Raw genomic sequence first — 17,654 nt, forward strand, 5'->3', positions numbered from 1 at the left:
TTGATGTGCTCCTTTCCAAATTTGGAACCAGTCTGTTGTTCCATGTCCGGTTCTAACTGTTGTCTTGACCTGCATACAGGTTGCTCAGGAGGCAGGTAAGGTGGTCTGGCATTCCTTCTCTTTAAGAATTTCCCACAGTTTGTTGTGATCCACACAGTCATAGACTTTAGAATAATCAGTGAAGTAGAAGTAGATTGTTGTTGTTGTTGTTTTTAATTCTCTTGCTTTTTCTATGATCCAGTAAATGTTAGCAATTTGATCTCCGGTTCCTCTGCGTTTTCTAAATCCAACTTGTACATCAAAGCTTTCAGTTCACATATTGCTGAAGTCTAGCTTGATGGATTTGGAGCATAATCTTGCTAGCATGTGAAATGAGTGCAGTTTTATGGTAATTTGAACATTCTTCGGCATTGCCTTTCTTTGGGATTGAAATGAAAACTGACCTTTTCCAGTCCTGTGGCCACTGCTGAGTTCTCCAAATTTGCTCACATATTGAGTGCAGTACTTTCACAGCATCATCTTTTAGGATTTGAAATAGCTCAACTGGAATTCCATCACCTCCACTAGCTTTGTTGATAGTAATGCTTCCTAAGGCCCACTTGACTTCACACTCCAGAATGCTTCTCTTTTAAGAACTATTTTGTACAGTTCTTCTGTATATTCTTGCCACCTCTTCTTAATCTCTTCTGCTTCTGTTAGGTCCTTGCTGTTTTTGTCTTTTGTTATGCTTATCTTTGCACGAAATGTTCCCCTGGTGTCTCCAATTTTCCTAAAGACATCTCTAGTCTTTCCCATTCTGTTTTTTCCCCTCTTTTTCTTTTCATTGTTCACTTTAGAAGGCTTTCTTCTCTTTGCATTGAGTTGCATATATCTTTCCCTTTCTCCTTTGCTTTTCATTTCTCTTCTCAGCTATTTGTAAGGCCTTCTCAGACAACCACTTTGCCTTCTTGATATTTCTTTTTCTTGGGGATGATTATGGTCACCATCTCCTCTACAATGTTACAAACCTCTGTCTAGAGTTCTTCAGGCACCCTCTCTACCAGATTTAGTCACTTGAATCTATTTGTCACCTCCACTGTATAATCATAAGGGATTTGATGTAGGTCATACCTGAATGGGCTACTGGTTTTCCCAACTTTCCTTGATTTGAGCCTGAATTTTGCAATAAGGAACTGATAATCTGAGTTACAGTCAGCTCCAGGCCTGCTTTTGCTGACTGTATAGAGCTTCTCCATCTATGGTGGTAAAGGATATAATCAATCTGATTTCAGTAGTGACCATCTGGCGATGTCCATGTGTAAAGTTGTCTCTTGTGTTGTTGGAAGAGGAATGTGTTCTTTTGGCAAAACTTTGTTAGATTTTGCCCTGCTTCATTTTGTACTCCAAGGCCAAACTTGCCTGTTATTCCAGGTATCTGTTGACTTTCTACTTTTGTATTCCAGTCCCCTATGATGAAAAGGACATCTTTTTTTGGTGTTAGTTCTAAAAGGTCTTGTAAGTCTTCATAGAATCATTCAACTTCATCTTCTTCAGCATTAGTGGTTGGAGCATGAAAGTGAAAGTGAAAGTTGCTCAATCATGTCCAACTCTTTGTGACCCTATAAACTGTATAGTTCTCAGAATTCTCCAGGCAAGAATACTGAAGTGGGTTGTCATGCACCTTCTCCAGGAGTCTTCCCAACCCAGGGATCAAATCTAGGTCTCCCACATTGCAGGCAGATTCTTTACCAGCTGAGCCACAAGGGAAGCCCAAGAATACTGGAATGGGTAGTCTATCCCTCCTTCAGTGGATCTTCCTGACCCAGGAATCGAACCAGGGTCTCCTGCATTGCAGGCGGATTCTTTACTGAGCTATTGGGGCATAAACTTGGATTTCTGTGATGCTGAATAGTTTGCCTTAGAAACAAACCAAGATCATTCTGTCATTCTTGAGATTGCAACCATTTTGAGTACTACATTTTGGACTCTTTTGTTGCCTATGAGGGCTACTCCTTTTTTTCTAAGGGATTCTTGCCCACAGCTATAGATGTAATGATGATCTGAATTAAATTCACCCATTCCCATCCATTTCAGTTCACTGATTCCTAAAATGTGGATGTTCGTTCTTGTCATCTCCTGTTTGATCACATCCAATTTACCTTGATTCATGGACCTAACAGGTTCCTATGCAATATTATTCCTAACAGTGTTGGACTTTACTTTCACCATCAGACACAACCACAACTGGGTGTCATTTCTGCTCTGGCTCAGCCTCTTCATTCTTTCTGTAGCTATTTCTCCACTCTTCTCCAGTAGCATATTGCACACCTATCAACTGTGGGCAGGGGTGGGGGGGCTCATCTTTCAGTGTCATACCCTTTTGCCTTTTCATACTGTTCATGGGGTTCTCAAGGCAAGAATACTGAAGTGGTTTGCCATTCCCTTCCCAGTGGACCACATTTTGTGAGGCCCTAACTAGCAGGGACATGCCCTTCACCGCTCCATGTAGCTGGACAATGCCTTGGTTGTCCCATAGCTGGTGCTCATTGAGTGTATAAACCTTCACTGGCTGTTGGGTGTCAGTCAGTGTGTGGCCCAGGATGGAGGCAAAGGCCCTGCTGGAGTGGCTGGGAAGGGAGTCCAGGAGCCTGGAGCTTCCCAGCCTCTTTGCTGCTGCTGGCCACCGTAGGGCCTATCTTCTACCCAGCAATCGCTGTCTGCCCTGCAGCTGATCTGCCATCCAGGAGTGGAGGGCCTCTCGGCCTCAAGAAAATGCAAATCAAAGCCAGGATGAGATAACGCTTCATACTTACTCAGTTCAGTTCTGTTCAGTTCTGTTGCTCAGTCATGTCTGACTCTTTGCAACCCCATGGACTGCAACACGCCAGGTTTCCCTGTCCATCACCAGCTCCTGAAGCCTGCAAAAAATCACGTCCATCGAGTCAGTGATGCCATCCAACCATCTCATCCTCTGTCATCCCCTTCTCCTCCTACCTTCAATCTTTCCCAGCATCAGGGTCTTTTCTAGTGAGTCAGTTCTTTGCATCTGGTGGCCAAATTATTGGAGTTTCAGCTTCAGTGTCAGTCCTTCCAATGAATATTCAGGACTGGCTTCCTTTAGGATGGACTGATTAGATCTCCTTGCAGTCCAGGGGACTCTCCAGAGTCTTCTCCAACACCACAATTCAAAAGCATCAATTCTTCGGCACTCAGCTCTCTTTATAGTCCAACTCTCACATCCACACATGACCACTGGAGAAACTACAGCTTTGACTAGTTGGACGTTTGTTGGCAAAGTAATGTCTCTGCTTTTTAATATGCTGTGTAATTCGGTCATAGATTTTCTTCCAAGGAGCAAGTATCTTTTAATTTCATGGCTGCAGTCACCATCTGCAGTGATTTTGGCCCAAGAAAATAAAGTTTGTCACTCTTTCCATTGTTCCCCCATCTATTTGGCATGAAGTGATGGGACTGGATGCCATGATCTTTGTTTTTTGAATGCTGAGTTTTAGGCCAGCTTTTTCACTCTCCTCTCTCACTTTCATCAAGAGGCTCTTCAGTTCCTCTTTGCTTTCTGCCATAAGCATGGTACCATCTGCATATGTAAAGTTACTGATCTCTCTCCTGGAAATCTTGATTCCAGCTTGTGCTTCATCCAGCTTGGCATTTCACATGATGTACACGGCATATAAGTTAAATAAGCAGGGTAACAATATACAGCCTTGATGTACTCCTTTTCCTATTTGGAACCAGTCCATTTTTCCATGTCCAGTTCTAACTGTTGCTTTTTGTCCTGCATACAGGTTTCTCAGGAGGCAGGTGAGGTGGTCTGGTATTCCTACCTCTTGAAGAATTTTCCACAGTTTGTTGTGATCCACACAATCAACGACTTTAGTGTAGTCAATGAAGCAGAAAGAAGTGAGTGTCAGGGACAGAGAGGAGTAGGGATTGTGGAGTTAATGTTTGATGGAGACAGTTTCTGTTTGGTTTCACAACATTGTGAGTGTAAGTGCTGCCACTGAATTGTGTATTTAAAATGATTAATAGTGAAAATTTTATGCTGTACACATTTCACCACAATTGAAAATAATGTGATATGCTAAAAAACATTGACTGGGATGCTTTAAGTAGGTGAATTGTATCATATGTGAATTATATCAACAATAAAGCTTTTTCAAAAAGCAATCAACTTTTTACATTTTTGTGTGAAGACAGAATATATATATATATATATATATATATATATATATATATATATATATATATATATGTATTTAAAGATAACAGAATCCCTCCTTAAAAGTGATTTAGTTAAGATCATTGATTGGATGGGGAAAAAATGAACACAATGAAAGCTAGGAACAGAGACACCCAAGATGTGGGTCTCACTCCCACCCCAAGTGGCACTGCCTATGGTCCCAGACAAGTGTGCAGAGGAGAGACCCATGTGGGAGATGGACTCTGCAAAATCAGGACTAGAAGCACGTCACTTCATCTTGTCTGCCTTTGCGGATCTGGTAGCTGGTCAAGGCCACTGGCTTGTTCTCCTGTGGAAGGCTTTCAAACACTTGAATGTGCACAAAGTCATCATCCATTTGAACTTTGATGAAGAAGGTCCTCCCAGCAACCCCTTGGCTTTTGAACTCCACAGCATTGAACACCGGGAACTTCTTGTTTTCCTTCTCTTCCAGCGGAGACTTCACTTTGTCAGCAATGGCCTGGATCTCAGCCATGGTCAGCTGCTTGGCAGGGGACGCACCACACATCATCTCAGTGGTGGGTCCGTGGACACCAGGAAGCGGTCATGGAGCGGCGGTCACGCTGCACCAGGAGTTGCACAGGAGCAGCAGACACTCGCAGGAATTTGATGTGCATTTTATTATACATAAATTATACTCAATAAAGCAGCTAACAAAACTAAGTATGAATTACTTTGATAAAAATAAAAATTAAATTTTAAGAAAAAAATTCTTTCTCAATCATTCAACAGTACAGATTTAACACAGAGGGAAACAAAGCTTCCCGCTGTGTCCCTGCTGCCCTGAGATGCATTCATTCAAATACGAATCAAATGCCTATCACTTAGCACGTACCAGGTGAGCTGTGACCTGAACACATGCCTCAGTTTATCTCACTGGCCTTAGGAAGCAGTGAGACACTGAGATGCAAGAAAACAGAAAGGGAACCATGGTAACTTTATTTAAGCCCTTCAAGCCTTGGTTTCTTTATCCATAAAATAGAATAACAATAATGTCTGCTTCAAAAGATTAGTAGAAGCATCTTAGAAAAGGCTAAGCAGTATTGGGCATGCAGAAAGGGCTAGATACACATTGGCTACTTGGGGGAGGCATGGTCCCAGTAAGGGACACATGATCATTGCCTGGACCTTTGAAACATAGCAAGAGGGGAGACCCTGCGTCAGGAGAGAAAGGTGAGGGCAGAGGCCAGGCCTGGAGGCCAACAGTGACCTTGGTGCACCTCTTGGTCCCTGAGAGGGTCTGGGGTCATGGCAGGTAAGTAATCTGGGAGGGGTACGCAGCGCTGGGAAGAGACATAGGAGCTGGTCCTGGGACCTTGGCTGAGCCCAAAGTGGAGACCACGGGCCCCATGACCATACAGAATTACAGTACTAATACTTTATTCAGACCCATTCCAAGACTGGGGATATCCATGTCCTTACCTGGAAAAAATAGTGGGGGTTACTCAGTAAGGCAGTGAGGAAATGGAAGAGGAAAGGGGCTCATATTCCCCACCTTGTCCTCAGTCTCCCCATGGCATAGTGCTCTAGGGTATGCCCACCCCTCAACCCCAGGGACCCAGCCCAAGCCCCTTCTGCCCTCTCAGATCTGTCCATCCCACCAGGCCCGCCCCCTTGCCCCGCTTGGACAGCCTGGCTGGGCTATGAATAGCACATGGCCCTTTTCCTTTCCAAATATAAAATGTTTGCTTTCAATCAGGGGCGTCTGGGGAAATGGAAATTATAGGATTGGAGAGTGTCCTTGGGTAAAGAAATACCTCGAATGCCGAAACCTCGCAGGGCCTCTGATTAGGGCTGGAATAATTCCTGCTGTAATATAAACAATCCTCGCTCGGCTAATGGGGGGCGGGGGAGCGGGGCCAGAAAACAGGGGCGCACGCTGCCTCTTTGTTCTCTCCCCTCCCGGCATGCCTGTGTGGCTGGGCCAGGGCCCGGGGTCCAGAGCAGACAGCTTGAGAGCCTCAGGACGTCAGAAGCCTCGGCTCCTGGGGTGCTGAGTGACCATGGGTGAAACCCTGCCCCAGGGTCCCCTGCTCCTGCCATAGCGAGTGGCAGACGGATTCTCCATGAGGAGCAGCCAGTCGGCTTCAGAAGCTTGGACCTGCTCTGGGGGCTGACGAAGAACACGGGGTGGGGGGTGGGGGGTGGGGAGGCCAGCTGAGTAGATGACCAGGGAGAGAGGAGAGGAGCCTGGGAAAATGGCTCTGAACAAAGTTTCCCAAGTGGTTGGTCAGTTAGTCAGCAAATACTTCTCAGTGTCTCCCTGAAGCACCAGGATGTGAAGGTGCTAATGTGCTGTCCCCACCCTGGAGGGGCACAGAATCTGTCTGGTAAATACACCAACAACAAACCATGAGCCTGGCAGCAGCGGCTTAGGGCAGAGGCCCTGGGAAGGGGCTTTGCACATCCCGGTGGCTCCCAGCTTACGTACAGGAGGGACAGCTGCCTGCCACTCAGAGCGTGAAGGCTGTGCCACAGACGCCCTGCCTATGTCTTCAGCAATGTGCAATCAGCTCTCAACATCCCATCAGCTGGCCTGGTTAGCTAGCACCTCAATTAACCAGAGCAGGGAATGTCCTCAAAATCAGTACGCATTTGATAACATCCAGCTCCGAAGCCAAGCTTTTTTTTTCTCTTTTGCAGAGGAACCTCCCAGGCTAACAGCTCTTCTTGACACCTCATTCTCAAATGTACAGTTATCTTGATGCAAATCACAAAGAGAGAGAAAGCAGGTCAAGCTCCTCTTAAAACAGAGAAACCGGGAAACTGTAGGAAGCATTTGTAAAGATTCACACGTCACAGACCTATGTGGCCATGTAGGTTACAGTCAAACCATGCTGAGGACACAGCCAATCAGTCAAGGGGTGGGCGCTGGGAAGGGTACTGGCTTGCTGTGTCTCTATGGCTGCAGCCTCTCATCTGTAAAATGGGTGCAAATGGCAAAGGAAAACCAGCCAAGGTGATATTGAGGAAGATGAATCAGGGGTGCTTTGTGGAGGATCAGGTCCTGTCCTGATGGAGCTAGGGGTCCTGGAGGAACCTCCAGTCCACAGGCATGGCTGGCTCATGGAGACCAGCCCAACACCCAGTTCTGAGAGTGGCCAGTTCAAGGTGGCCCCCATGTACTGAAGGCCCAGACAGTGTGAACACAAGAGGAGGCCTACAATGCAGGCTGGTGTCTCTGAAGAGAAGCGGAAGTATGGACGGGGCAAGGAAAGAAGCTGGGGTTTCTGGATGGTTGGGAGGGGAGGCTGTTAGCCCCAGGCCTGAGAGCTGGGCCTGCTGTGAGGGAGGGGCTGGGAACATACCTGACCACTCTCTCCCACCTTCCCATCTCCTGCTGCCTCCTCCCAGGATGGATACTCAGGATGGTCGGGATGCAACTGGTGGGTCCAGAGCAGGTGAAGGAGGGGAAGAGAAGAAGGGGGCAATGTGGGGACACCTGCCCAGTGCTCTCCAACAGTGGACACACACTCCCCCAAGGGGGCAGGGGCTGCAGCCAGACCTCTGCCGAGTGTCTGAGTGATGGGACTTGACCCTCACATGGCAGCTCCGCATCTTAAGTGAGAACATGTTGAAAACCCTTCAACGTGGGGAAGCATTTGCAAGCCTCCTCAGAACCCCAACTGGCGGCCGCCCTGCAGCTTGGGGCCAGCAGGAGGAAGCCATCACCTGCAGCAGTGGCTCCTGGGGCTGGGGGTGGGAGTAGGGGCCCTGCCCAGGAGGGTGGGGTGGGAATAGGCCCCAGGAATGTAATGGCAGCGTTCTCCTAGGCAGATGGGCCCCCCACCCACACACCCTGGGCCGCCAGCGGTTCCGTATTTATACTACATTAATAATGGTTTAAACGTTCTCATAAATAGATGCTGATTAATTGGCAATCCATTTGCTGAAGCCTGGGCTGCCAGACGGTTTCCTGGAGGCCCGTTCCACATCCCGATAAACACCATCAGGGAGCAAGGCAGGCGCTAATGTAGTGGGCGTCCCTCCCGGGCCGCAGCCCGAGAGCAATTCCTCAAGCCTGAAAGGGCCCGACCTGGAACTCCAGCCTCACACAGCAGGGCGCCAGCCGGGCCCAGTCCACCCCCAACAGACTTTGGCTTCAGCCCCGCCCCTTGAGCTGGTCCTTGTGGACAGTGCCCTTCCTGCAGTGCTCCTGACATCTAAGAAAAGCCGGGTCACCAGGGATCTGAGCTTGAGGGCCGGAACCCTGTCCTGTTGCTTGTTGGTTCACCTGTTCCTCCACTCATTCAGGCTGTCAGTCGTTTCTTCATTTAGAGGAGTCTGCCCCGGGACAAGCCTGGAGGGTGTCAGGGAAGGGCCTGAGGACTGGGAGCCCCTTCACAAGGCCTTGGACTCCTGGGAGACCATTTTCGGAGGATGCCTGGTGGATGGAATCCCTCAGTGCAGGTGTGAACCAAGGGCAGAAACTCTGTGCTCCCAGTTAGTAGGGCCTTAGCTGGGCATCACTGCCCATGGATGGCCCTCTTGAGGCATGTTTGCTCCTGCCCTCTCTAAGGTCTCCCAGCTCTGCATCCCCAGCCTGCATGGCCCACTTCCGGTTCACCTGGCAGATGCCCCTGTACTTTCCGGCCTGAGCCCCAGCCCCCTCCCTTGTAGGATGGGGACTCCATTGCACCTTCACACAGGAGCCCCTTCCCAGCCCAATGTCCCTGTCCCTAGTGTGGCAGCCCACAGTCTGCTCATGTTCTGGGACCCCCACCACACCAGCCATTACTGAATGCTGTTTCATAGTGTCACATGCCCCGTCTCCCACCTCCACAGATGGGACCACTGACATCTGACAGTCACCTGCCCAAGGTCACCTGGCAGTTAAGTGCCACACTCAAGACTCAAACCCCAGGTCCACTAGAGAGGGTCCTAACTATTGCCATGCTGCCCGATGCTGGGTTGTTGAAAGAATGAAAGCAGGAGGGATGAATGAATGAATTTTACCAGCCCAGATCCAGGGAGTAAAGGGGTTGGGGGAGGGGCCTCCCCTGGTGACTGGTTTTTAAAACTCAGGCAGACCCAGAGCCTGAGTGCGGAGGTCAAAGGTGGCCGTTGATGGTTGTCACTCAAGCAAAATAGGCCCATTTTCATTTTTCACTTGGGCCCAGACCCCTCCAAACAGACAGTGATTAGACCCTGATTGAGCCTTTCCTCTGCCTGATGACTCCCACATGTGACCCGCTCCCAAATTACATGCAAATGTTCCACCGATGAGCTGCTGAAAGCCCCTGGCCTCCCAGCCAGCTCCTGCCGCTGCGCAGGCGCCCTTCGTGCAGGTGTGTGCAGGGCCAGGTCACCACCAGAGGCACCTGCAGGCCTCTGAGCTCCACAGCACCCCTAGGGGTGATGCACCTGAGCCTCAGTCTGCTCATCTGTAGAGAGGGCATATTAACAGAGCGAAAGCTGCCTCACAGTGAGCATGCCCACAGTGAGCATTGATATTACATTTAAGAAGACAAAGTGCCTGGGATCAAAAGACACATGGACTAGTTATTCCATGTTGGTCTCTGATTCTGAGTCCCTGCCTCCCAGGGGTGTTGGGGACAGACTAAACAGACATATCTAGCTGCTTAGAACAGGGCTGGGCATGAGTACTCACACCTGTCTCTGTCACTATGATTTTTACGGGCACTGTGCAAAAAGAAGGCAAACCCCCTCCTCCAAGAAGTCTGGAGCCCGTCCACAGATATTTCATTGCTCCCTATGTAGGTGCCCCACCCTGCCTGTCCCATGAGGGTGGTGACACCCTGAGTCTCATTTTCAGTGGGAGTCACTGTGGGGCCAAGAGAGGCCACAGTCACAGAGCTGGCCAATGGTGAAGACATCCTGAGGGCCTAGCACATACCCTCAACTTTGGAGCCGAAGCCCTGGCCTGCAGATGGCAGGATTCTCCTCTGCCATCCCAGCCCTGGCCATTTGCCTCCTGTGAAGCTGGTAGAGCACTATAGCCCTTTCCATGAACTGGGAGGGAAAGGTTCCTGACAGCCTTGCATCTACGCTTTAAGGTGCCCTAGTTGGATCTTCGATCTCGTCCTCTCCTTCATTCATTCATTTATTTAACAAGGCCTTCTGTAACCACTTTCCTGTGTCTGGACTTCCGGTTAAGCATCTGTTTACAATGTGGGAGACCAGGGTTCAATCCCTGGGTCGGGAAGATCCCCTGGAGAAGGAAATGGCAATCCACTCTAGTACTATAGCCTGGAAAATCCCATGGACAGAGGAGCCTGGTAGGCTACAGTCCATGGGGTTGCAAAGAGTTGGACACGACTGAGCAACTTTACTTTACTCTCTAACCACACACCTTAGTTTCCTCCCCACCCTCGAGCCTGTTTCATTGTATTCTCAGTGCAGATACCTCTTTGACATGAGCTGGTTCGTGGGTTGGTTCGCTCTTGCTTGGGTCACTGGTAGAACATCAGCTTCACCAGGGCAAGAGCCATGTTCATCTCCCTCACCTGGATTAGAGCCATTGTGAAATGCACACTCCAGAGAAAGAGAGAGAGAGCGATGGGGTGGGGGTAGGAGGAAAAGGAAGAAAGAGCACAGAGCGAGAGGAAGAGAGAAGGAGAGAAACAGAGACAGGGAAGGAGGGAGAGAGAAACAGAGGAAGAAAGGGGGAGAGGTGGGAATGAAGGATCCGTGCTTTGGATCGGAGAGAGTTTGGATGGGGAAGAGGGGAGTTGGGGGCCCAGGTAAGGATGGAGGCAGGCCTTGGAAAAAGAGTGGGCAGATGGGCAGGGGCTTTGGTTTAACTATGTGAAGTGACCAGCTCTGGTTCTAGGGGCAGATGGGCAGGGGCTTTGGTTTAACTATGTGAAGTGACCAGCTCTGGTTCTAGGGTCAGACTGAGCGGGGTCAGGGAAGGGTGAGGTGGAGACATGAACACATGGGCCATGCAAACTGCTGGGAAGGCTGGGCACCACGCACAGGGGTTCTGTGGAGTCCAACTAGTCTCAATGGACATGCTGAGCTCTCTGGAGGGAGACTGCACCCTCCCCAGCCAGGAGGGATGTCTTTCCTTAAATCCTGGCTCAGACGGTGAAGAATCTGCCTGCAATGTGGGAGACCTGGGTTCAATCCCTGGGTCAGGAAGATCCCCTGGGGAATGGATTGGCTACCCACTCCAGTATTCTTGCCTGGAGAATCCCATGGACATAGGAGCCTGGCGGGCTACAGTCCATGGGGTTGCAAAGAGTTGGATACGACTGAGTGACGAACACACACACACACACACACACACAAGAGCAGTGGGGGCCTTTGATTGGCTCATTCTGGGGAAGAGGAGATCTGAACTGCTGGGGCTATCTGCCTGTGGGTTTGCCTGTGAGTTAAAGGCTGGGAAGGATGGGACCCTGTTGATGGAAAAGCAAGTCTAGAGGGAAGGGCCAAGCATGGAGGGGTCTGTGTGGAGGCACACTCACCATGGGCTGTGCTGGGGCCCTTCCCTCGCTGCATGCATCTGCCTTCTCTCAGGCCCACAATCATCCTTCACGCAGCTGTTATCCTCAGCCCTGCCGGCCCAGCGTCCTGCAGACGAGTGACTTGCCCAGGTTGCACCACGGACACCAATACAGGAGGGGACTGCGCCCCTTCCCGGTCCCCTTAACCTAGGATACCCACATGCCCGTCCCCTTCATTCCTGGGCAGGAAGCAGCTCAGTTCAGCCCTTCCCTCAGCGGCAGGTGGGTGGCCCTTCATCAGCCTGATGTGGAAAGTGAAATAACTTCTCCCAATTACCCTCGAATCTGGAAACTTTTTGTGCCTCCGACATTTCCTCCTGCCTGGGAGTTAATCAGCCCCTTGGCCATCCCCCCACTGGGCCGGGGCGTGGGGGCACCAGGGGCAGTTGTGCCCCAGAAAATTATTTCTCATCGCCAATTACTGCCCATTAGAGCTAATGGTCGCGCTTAATCACCACACACTTATCTGGGGTTTTTTAAGCCACTGGAATGGGTCCGGACCCTCCCCCACCTCCCCCTCCCCATTCTCTCTTGAGCAAAGCTCAAGCCATTGCCAGAAATATATTTTTTTAAACCAAATCACACATCTGATACCGTTTTGTTTGAAAAATGAGCTACCCTCCCTTTCTTGTGTCTGCTGGTTAAACAACCAGTAAAGTTTTGGGGACAGAGACAGGACCTCCATGGGGCTCATTCCCAGGACTCTGGGGAGGTGGGACCTCTCTTCGAAGGGAAAGGTACTTAGCCCCAGCAACAGAAAAGGAAACTGAGGCTGGTGTAGGGGGATATTAAAGGCCCCATAGAGAGCAGTGGCAGAGTGAGGATCAGAGTCCAGGCTGGTGAGTCAGACCTGAGGGATACAGGAAAGGGGCGGGGAACAGAGGACAGCCTGGGGCTATTTAACCCTAGGGATGGGGACAAGGCAAGTCAGATGTTGGGGGATCTCCCACAGCAGCCCTCTGGGGCTGAGGAGTTGAATCAGGATTAAAAGTGTGTTCACCTGAGAAGTGAAATGGCTCAGATGGTGCCAAAGGTGTGGCTGCCACAGTGCGCGCAGAACATCTGGTTCTACATGGACCCAAAGCACTTAGGAAGAATTTGCTCTGCAGCCTCTTTCCACAGACATGTCGGAGCCTCTCTGAGCCTTGGTTTCCTGACCTGACAAATGAGTCTCTGGTTCCCCAAAGGGCAGGACTGCTGTGAGGACTCAGGGTCCAGGCCCTCACCTACAGTGTGGTGTGTGGCCTGGGCAACTCTGTCCCCAGGTAGGCTGACCCTCTGGAGTGAAGGTGACTGGGAGGTCGGTACACACAACTGCTGCCAAACAAACTCATCCGCCACTGCCAGGGGCTGAGACCACCCAGCCCAGCCAGATGGCATGTTCCGTGGACCCTCTCTCTAAACGCAATAATCTCAGGCAAATCTCAGCAACCACAGAGGAGCACGCACTCAGTAGAGAGGCCTTAAAGGTCTCCTCCACTCTGGGCCCCCTGTGAAGGACAAGACAGGTCTGTCCCTGCCTCTGTGGGGCTGGTGGATGGCTCTGGAGGACGAGCAGCAGGTAGAGGGATTAGGAAGCCAGATCATTCCAGAGCATGCTATGGAAACCACAATGGGGAATATTAGGGAGCACAGTGAGGTGCCTGTTCGTGCATGTCAGGTTTTGAACACATTGCCCATCATGTGTTTCTGGCTCTGTCTGTTGAGAGTTTTGCAGCTGGCCACTGGGATCCCAGAGCACCCCCAGCTCCCAGACCTTGATCTCTAATGTCATGGCCTGGGAAAAGGAATCCAGCTTCTCAGAATACAGCCGGTTCCAAAGTCGGGGTAGGATTGATACAGCATAGGCCTGGACCATGTATTACATGGTAAAGAAAATGCTCAAAAAAAAAAAAAAGAAAAAGAAAAAATGATGATGGCATGTCAAAGGTTACAGGAGCCAGCTTGTGGGGGCTCCCATTGGCTGAATCTGAGACAAATGAAGTACCGAACCACTTAAGCAAAGTAATGATTATGAATCACTGAAAAATAGGAATTCATGGTCTGTCCTTATAATAAGGGTAAATGAGCAGGGGAGGGGAGCTCTTTTTTACAGGAGAAAGCTGAGGGTTCTGTTACCAGCTGGCATATACAGAGGGAGGCTTAGGTTGAAAATCAGCATTTTGCTGCCTTTATAAGGCGGGAGCCATCCACAGATATTGAACCCGGTGGAAAGTCATGAGAGGAGCAAGGTATTTCCACGCTCTTACATAGTTCCCTAACAGTCTCTGGGTTAGACACAAGAAGGCAAAAAGTTACAGTGGCAGCACCTTGATAGGTGATCAAGTGAACTGATGCCACAGAGGGCAAGTGGGTTCGTGGGCCTCCACACAGCGCCCTGAGAGGGACGCGTCCCTCATGCCACTCACACCAGCTGGAGTGACGCAACCTGAACCAAACAGGGGAAAACTCAGAGAGACCCACATGAGGGGTGTTCCACTAAAGAAACTGTATTCTTCAAAAATGCTACTGCAATAAAAGGAAAAAAATGTGTGGGCACTGCTCAGACGAAGGAGGACAAAAGAGACACTATGGCTGAGGGCAATGCCTGGCCCTGTATCAGATCTGCGGCTGGAGGGGAAGGAAAGGCTATCAAGGCCTTGGTGTATGGATGGCAGATGAGAGGAAAGCATGGTATCAGTGTTGAAGGTATCAGTGTTGAAGGAACTGAACCATGGCTACTAAGACAATGACCTATTCTTGGGAAATTCACCCTGAAGTATTTAGGGGCAAAGGGCCCCGATGCCTGCAACTTGTCCTGCACTGTGTGTGTGAGAGAGACAGAACAAGAGCCAATAATACATAGCAGTAAAAAGTTAACAGCAGGTGAGGCCTATGCCTGTGTTCTTTCGTTCTCATTTTTGCAGATTTTCTGTAAATTCAAAAAGGTTTCCAAATAAAAAGTTAAAAAAGAATGATGTGAGTAAGTGGCAGTTTGAAATGGGATCAGGGTGCATGCTCCGAGAGGGGACATGTGGGCAGAAGCCTGCAACATGAGCAGAAACCACTGAGAAGGAGTGTTTCAGAGGGAGGGCCCGCTCGTGTGTAGGCCCTGGGGACACTGGCTGAGTGTGCGGGGGCCAGGGCCGCAGAGTGGGTGAGGGGCAGGGAGGCTGTGAAGTTGAGGGAGTTGGCAGGGGCCCAGCAGGTCCATGTGGGGAGTTTGGGATTTAGTCTTAGTTGCCATAGGTGTTTGGAGAAGGCAACGGCAACAGCAACCCACTCCAGTACTCTTGCCTGGAAAATCCCATGGATGGAGGAGCCTGGTAGGCTGCAGTTCATGGGGTTGCTAAGAGTCAGGCATGACTGAGTGACTTCACTTTCACTTTTCACTTCCATGCATTGGAGAAGGAAATGGCAACCCACTCCAGTGTTCTTGCCTGGAGAATCCCAGGGATGGGGGAGCCTGGTGGACTGCCGTCTATGGGGTCGCACAGAGTTGGACAGGACTGAAGCGACTTAGCAGCAGTAGCCATAGTAGCAGAGCCAAGAAGCCCTGGGGATGATGTTGAGAGAAGACAACACCACCATTCAAAAAACATTTTTACCCCTGTCCATGACCAGGACCCAGGAAGAGGGCATCCTGTGCTTCTATAACAGTTACAGCATTGGGGGAAGATTGTGCTAGAAAGGAGGGCACAGGTATTGCCCTAAAGGTAGTCCTTGGGGCCTGTGAGTCAGGACGGGTTGAGCTCAGTTCAGTAACAGACAAGCCATCACCTTAACGCTAAGCACAACAGTCACACTGATGGCCAGCCTGTCACTGTCCCTGGGGACCCCAGCTGCTGGGATGGGACAGGTGGTGGTTAAGGGCACACCATTTCTGCTTACGTTCCTCTAGCTAAGTTATATGCCACACCCAACTGAAAGGTACATGGGGAGTGCCGGGAAGGAGAGGGAAAGCTCAAGTCAGGAGCAGCCCTAAGGACAACCACAGGGAGGAGGGACGCCCTGTCTGTGCAGCTGTCCACCTGTACTGGCTGAGAATGTGTGATAAAGACGAGCGTTTGAGGACCCCTCGTTGAGTGGCCTCGTAAAGTCAGGCCATGGCACTGCCAAAGGGCTGCTACATAGCTGGCAGTGAGCACATGGCTGACTGCTGGCCCTGGCAGAGTACCAGGAAAGTTTGTCATTTCTTTCTCCAGCCCTCAACCCTGATGGAAATGTCACAAAATGAAGGGAGGAGGAACTAACTGGTTGCCCACAGAATCACAACTTGCAGGGAATGGCTGTGTTTGAGTCATTCAAGCGGTCCCTGGAGGAATCAGAAGACATGGCTATTCTACATCCAGACACCTGAGTGGCTTGGCCAGCCTCTATGCCGGCTCCCACATCCCCACTACTCCCTATTGTCCCCCAGTAGAGGACTCACAGTGGCCATTTCCCACCAGGAGGTGGCTGGTATCCATCTGCGGCCAGAAGAGAACCTGGAAGGGCTGCATAGCTTTAGCAGCAAGGGAGCAAGCAGGTTGTTGGGGAATTCTGGGGACTCCAGAGGATCTGCTGCTTGCTGAGCTGGAGGCTCCCTCTGTGGACCTTTGGCTTCATGGCCTGCTTTCAGGGTTCAGGACCACTGTCCAGCAGGACAGCTCTGCCTCTGCCCAGGCCCTGGTTCTTCCTGCTATACCGCACACTGTCCCTTGGGCCTCCTGGATGTGGTACTTCTGCAGGAGAGGGACCCATCCATCAACGAGTTGTCAGCGGTCAGGCATGACTTGTGCACCACCCGGAAGGGGCCAAAGCAGAGTCAGCTCAGGCCACTGCAGAGAGCCGCTGGGCCGCGGCCTCGGGCATGATGGATGGGCGTCACCCGGCCACTTGAAGTCGTGTTTATGGGACACCCAAACAGCCGGTCAATCCCCCAGGATGATCACTCACTCCAGCTACCAGGCGTCCCTGACAGGCCCCCTGGTTGTTTTGCTGCTTTCGCTGCAACAGCACTTAGAGTCTTAGCCTGTCAGGCCTGAGGGTCCCACCCAGCCAGCATGTGACAGATGGGCACAGAGCCCTACAGGGCATAGGACTGCCAGGATTGCCAGCTATGAGCCGGGGCTTCTGAGGCTCAGCCATCCTACTCACCCCGTGGGCTGTCTGCATGTCCCTGCAGATTTGGTGACCAGGCTGTACGCATGTGGACAGAGGACCCTTCCAGGATAAACCTGTTGTGTGGTTTAGCTCATGTTCTCATGTTGTCATAGTGTACTCAGGGCCAAGGGGAGCTCTGGTAACCTCCTTCCTTCCTCCAATTTGACAACTGATATAACCCAAGAAGCACAAGCAAAAAACCAAAAATGCTGAATGGGACATCGTTGAAATCAGAAACTTTTGTGCTTCAAACAACCCAATCGAGAAGGTAAAAATACAACGACAGTATGGGAGAAAATATCCGCAAATCACGTATCTGATCAGAGTCTTACATCTGGTATATGCAAAGAACTCTTACAGCTAAAACAAAAAGGCAAAAGATAATTTGTCAATGGGGGAAACAAAATCAAATCCATAGTGAGATACCACTTTATACCCACTAGGACAGCTGAGTACCAAAGGACAAATAATAACAAGTGCCGGCAAGTGTGTGGAGATATTAGGACCCTCATACATTGCTGGTCCAGGTAGAAAACTGTGTGGCTACTTTTGCAAATAGCCTCGTGGTCCTTCAAAATGTTAAAGGTAGTTATCACATGGCCCAGAGGTTCAAGCCTACCTATATATCCAGGGGAATTGAAAACGTGTGTCCACTCAAAAACCAGTACACAAGTGTTCAAGCAGTATTTTTCCTAACAACCTCAAACGGTAATAACTCAAATGTCCATCAAAAGACAAGTGGGTAAGCAAATGTGGTTCATCCACACAACAGAATATTATTCAGTCATAAAAAGGAAGGGAATATTGAAATATGGGTAAAC

At 50.1% G+C, this 17,654-nt stretch overlaps 1 protein-coding gene across 1 annotated transcript; it reads right to left on the minus strand.

The window, feature by feature from the left end:
- Positions 1-4,454: 4,454 nt before the first annotated feature.
- LOC138434524 (cystatin-B-like) lies at positions 4,455-4,748 on the minus strand. The gene has a single exon (XM_069579356.1). It carries the CDS (start codon positions 4,746-4,748, stop codon positions 4,455-4,457), a length of 294 nt encoding a protein of 97 aa, XP_069435457.1.
- Between the last annotated feature and the right edge of the window lie 12,906 nt (positions 4,749-17,654).

Source organism: Ovis canadensis, chromosome 2 (genome assembly GCF_042477335.2).
Source record: "Ovis canadensis isolate MfBH-ARS-UI-01 breed Bighorn chromosome 2, ARS-UI_OviCan_v2, whole genome shotgun sequence".
Taxonomy (NCBI): Eukaryota; Metazoa; Chordata; class Mammalia; order Artiodactyla; family Bovidae; genus Ovis; species Ovis canadensis.

Coding starts and splice junctions, on each gene's coding strand:
- LOC138434524 (XM_069579356.1), bottom strand. CDS start 4,748: ATGATGTGTGGTGCGTCCCCTGCCAAGCAGCTGACCATGGCTGAGATC.